Source organism: Octopus bimaculoides, chromosome 16 (genome assembly GCF_001194135.2).
Source record: "Octopus bimaculoides isolate UCB-OBI-ISO-001 chromosome 16, ASM119413v2, whole genome shotgun sequence".
Classification (NCBI taxonomy): domain Eukaryota; kingdom Metazoa; phylum Mollusca; class Cephalopoda; order Octopoda; family Octopodidae; genus Octopus; species Octopus bimaculoides.
The window spans coordinates 38,957,662-38,961,633 of record NC_068996.1 but is presented as its reverse complement, the minus strand read 5'-3'; the positions used below and the strand labels follow the sequence as shown (position 1 = coordinate 38,961,633).

Below are 3,972 nucleotides of genomic sequence, written 5' to 3'. Positions count from 1 at the left end.
TATATATATATATATATATATATATATATAACAAAAATGAAACAAATGAAGTGTCACACCCTAACAGTGGAGGGAACCTGTGAAGGAGATAGACCCAGGAAGATCTGGGATGAGGTGGTGAAGCATGGCCTATGAACGTTGGGTCTCTTGGAGGCGATGACAAGTGACCAAGATCTTTGGAGATATGCTGCGCTTGCGAAGACCTGGAAAGTCAAGTGAGACCATAACTGTGGCCTACGCCAGTGTAGCATAACTAGCCCATTTAAAAGTACCCTTCAATCATTCAGCAATAAACTGCGATTACGAAGATCTGTTGAGTCAAGTGAAGTCATTGTCATGGTTGATGCCAGTACCACCTGATTGGCGCCTGTGCCAGTGACAGGTACCCTTCCTGCTGCCAACCTTCGTCTGTTTCCAGACATGTTTTTCCAGAATATTGGAAATGAATGACACTGCCTCTGTCATTTACAGCAGTCACATAATGAGACACAAACATACACTCACACGCATGTCTATTCCATTTTTATATGTAAGTTCTGTTTAGCTTTACAAGCACTTTGTCTCAAAGCTCTAAGCTCTTGAACCATTCTTTCTGGTTAACTAAACAAAAATATATCCCCTGTTTACAGGTGTATTTTGTTTTTTTTATAAATAAAGCCAGTTAGTTTGATGAAGCACAAAATTCAGTGATGATACAACTGACATGTAATACTTAATTTGTTGGCATGCTTATTTAATTAACTCTGAAATATCCAGCTTAAAGACAAGCGATAGGCATTTGTATTTCACTCTGGTATTGAAAATATTTATTTCTCAGGGGCTTCATTTGAAATTATTTCGAAAGTCCAAACAATAAATTGATAATCTTTCTAAATATCTGATATGGCTTGTTCTTTTCTGTTTTGATCATTAGTGAGAGATAGAATTTATCTTAGACATCCCCTGACCATTCTTTAAGTGTGCATTCTAAGGAACAGTTTGAATTTCATTTTGTTTTAACTACTTTCATTGATGTTAAAGCTTGTTTTTCGTTTTCTTTTCCTTTTTTCAGCTATCTCTTCCACTACATATCAGAAGACCACATTATATATCTTTGTATTACAGATGATGTAAGTAAAATTTGTAGAAAATATTTCATTATGTAATTATATTTGTTTGTTTTTTTTCTATACATTTTGCATAAACTTCTTCAGCACATTTAAAAATGCTTTCTGACACTACTGCAAGTTTGCTTGCAGTTTTACTGCATACCAACACAAAGATATCTCTATACTGCTATGTGTTTACACGTAGTTATCAACTGTCTTTGTTATCATCAGGCATAGTGGCATGTTAGAAATCATATTTACCTAGAAACCATTGATATCTGATCTGATTTATCTCACAAACATGACCTAAATCCCAAATTCCAGATACCTATACTTGATCACAGCCATGGAAAATTTGTAATTCCGTATTCATACAATTACCACTTTATTTTATCATCATTTAGTTTCTGCTTTCCATACTGGCATGGGTTAGATGGTTTGACTGCAGTTAATAAGCTGGAGAGCTGCACCAAGTTCCAGTCTGATTTGGTATGTTTTCTATGACTGGATGCCTTTCCTAACACCAACCACTGTTGTCTACTATGGCGCACTGATTTTCTTTAGAGTCTTTTTTTTATAAAAAACACACACACACAAAAAAAAACCTCTTTCCTAACACCGACCACTCCAAGAATGTCATGAGTGCTTTTTATGTGCCACTGGCATTGGTACCAGTTACATAACACTGGCATTGGCCAGCTATTTCATTTCATTACACTCAGTAAAGTGGTTGGTGTTAGGAAAGGTATCCAGCCCTAGAAACCATACCTGAACAGATAATGGAGCCTGGTGTGGTCCCCAACCTTATCATCTCCTGTCAACGTATGCCAGCATGGAAAATGGACATTAAATGATACTGCTGATTATTATTTTTTTCCTTCTTGATTTCATTGTTTAAACTATCATTTAACATCATCAGCTACATTTCTATCCAGCATTTACTATCTCTTCTCATCACAGCCCCACACTATCAGAATTGTCTTATTTACTGTTATCAAAAGCTTCCGATGTCTTACATTTTACTGGCTTCTTCTTTACATAAAAAGGCTGTAAATTTATTATTAACTATGTTTCAGACACATGTCCTGAATGAATGTTTTATAGTAAACTGTGTTGGATATTTGTTTCAGGCCTCATTATTGTTTATATCATCCACTTGTTACATATATTAGTGTGCAGTTTATAAAGACATGCAAATTTCAGCCCCCTTTTTCAGTCTACTCAGCACTGGATTAACCATTAAGCAAAATAAGCACGTTCTTAGGTCATCAAAGTAAAGGTGGGCATCACAGAAATGGTAAATGGTTATATGATTGGAGCCTGGTGTGGTCCCCAACCTTACCAGCTCCTGTCAACCCATGCCAGTAAGGAAAATGGATATTAGATATATATACACATAAGCTCAGGCTTATTTTTTGCAGAATATTGGAAATGAATGACACTTCTTGTATAACTGTGACACTCATTTTGCGACTTATTACACAATGTCAAGACAAAGAGACACTAACACACACACACACATAGAAGCTTCTTTCAGTTTCCATCTACCAAATCCATTCACAAGGCTTTCATCACCCCACCACCATCATCACCACCACGACCATTTGGCATCACCTTTCATCTTCCATCACCCTCTATCCACCATCATCACTACCACCACCACCATCACTACCACCACCACCACCACCATCATCACCACCACCCATTATTGCCAAAGTGTTCATGATGTCAGAGTGAAAATCTCATCAAGTACTTTTCATATATAAATAAAATGGAAGCATACAAAACTAAACATTATTTTCCATCTTACTGTTAGTTTTGCTTAATTTTGAGAAGTAAAAATTATTATTATGTGACTCATTATTATGTATATTTTGCATTACATATGCATAGGGACACCAAAAAATTTTTCAGTACCTCTGGCCTCTATGGGTCTACTACTCTGATATCTGGTGTTGTAGAAACTTCAGCTGCCTTTTTCTGCACCTCTGCATCTACTATATAATTAAGGGGTCTACTACACTTCTGATATATTTTGTGTATATTTGCGTGATGTATGATGAGCATTTTCATTTTTTCATGTTTGGGTTGCAAAGATCCTAGGATTTCAAAACTGTTGTGTGTGATATAGAGCTAAAGAGATTGTCTGTCACCTCACATCAGATGATCTTCTCTGCCATCATCATCATCATCGTTTAACGTCCGCTTTCCATGCTAGCATGGGTTGGACGATTTGACTGAGGACTGGTGCAACCGGATGGCTACACCAGGCTCCAATCTAATTTGGCAGAGTTTCTACAGCTGGATGCCAAATTAGATTGGAGCCTGGTGTAGCCATCCGGTTGCACCAGTCCTCAATGCAAAAGCATTTAGTCATTTATATCAGTAGTATCACCTCTACTGCCACCACCACCATCATCACCCCACCACTAACATCACCTCACCACCATCATCATCACCACGATCATCTGCTATCACTCTTCATCCGCCATCACTCTCTATCCACCACTATCCGTCATCACCACCATCTACCGTCACCACTACCAGCATCATCACCATTACCTATCATTACCACCACCCATCATCACCACCATCACCATTTAAGGGGCAACCATGTTAATAGTGTTCATCTTTTGATCTTTTTTCATTTTATGAACAATTTCTTTTTATTGTTGACTTTGTTTCATTAAGATTTGTATCTTTTTTATTTGTTTTCAGGTTTTTGAGAGAGCAAAAGCCTTTATGTTTCTCAATGATATAAAAAAGAAGTAAGAATTAACCTTTTTTTTTTTTTAAAAAAAAAACAGTTCTTTTTAAATGCAATAATCACATCCATCATATTAATCTCGAAGGATTGAAAAAAAAACCCCCAAAAACATACTGA

General features: G+C 36.7%; 1 protein-coding gene across 2 annotated transcripts in view; it reads left to right on the top strand.

Moving 5' to 3' along the window:
* Nucleotides 1–3,972, top strand: part of LOC106869946 (vesicle-associated membrane protein 7) — a 46,105-nt gene that overhangs the window by 27,283 nt on the left and 14,850 nt on the right. For both annotated transcript variants that reach the window (XM_014915886.2, XM_014915887.2), the window contains exons 3-4: nt 1,052–1,109; nt 3,807–3,856. In XM_014915886.2, coding sequence (XP_014771372.1) covers nt 1,052–1,109; nt 3,807–3,856 — 108 coding nt within the window. The remainder of the gene's footprint in view (nt 1–1,051; nt 1,110–3,806; nt 3,857–3,972) is intronic.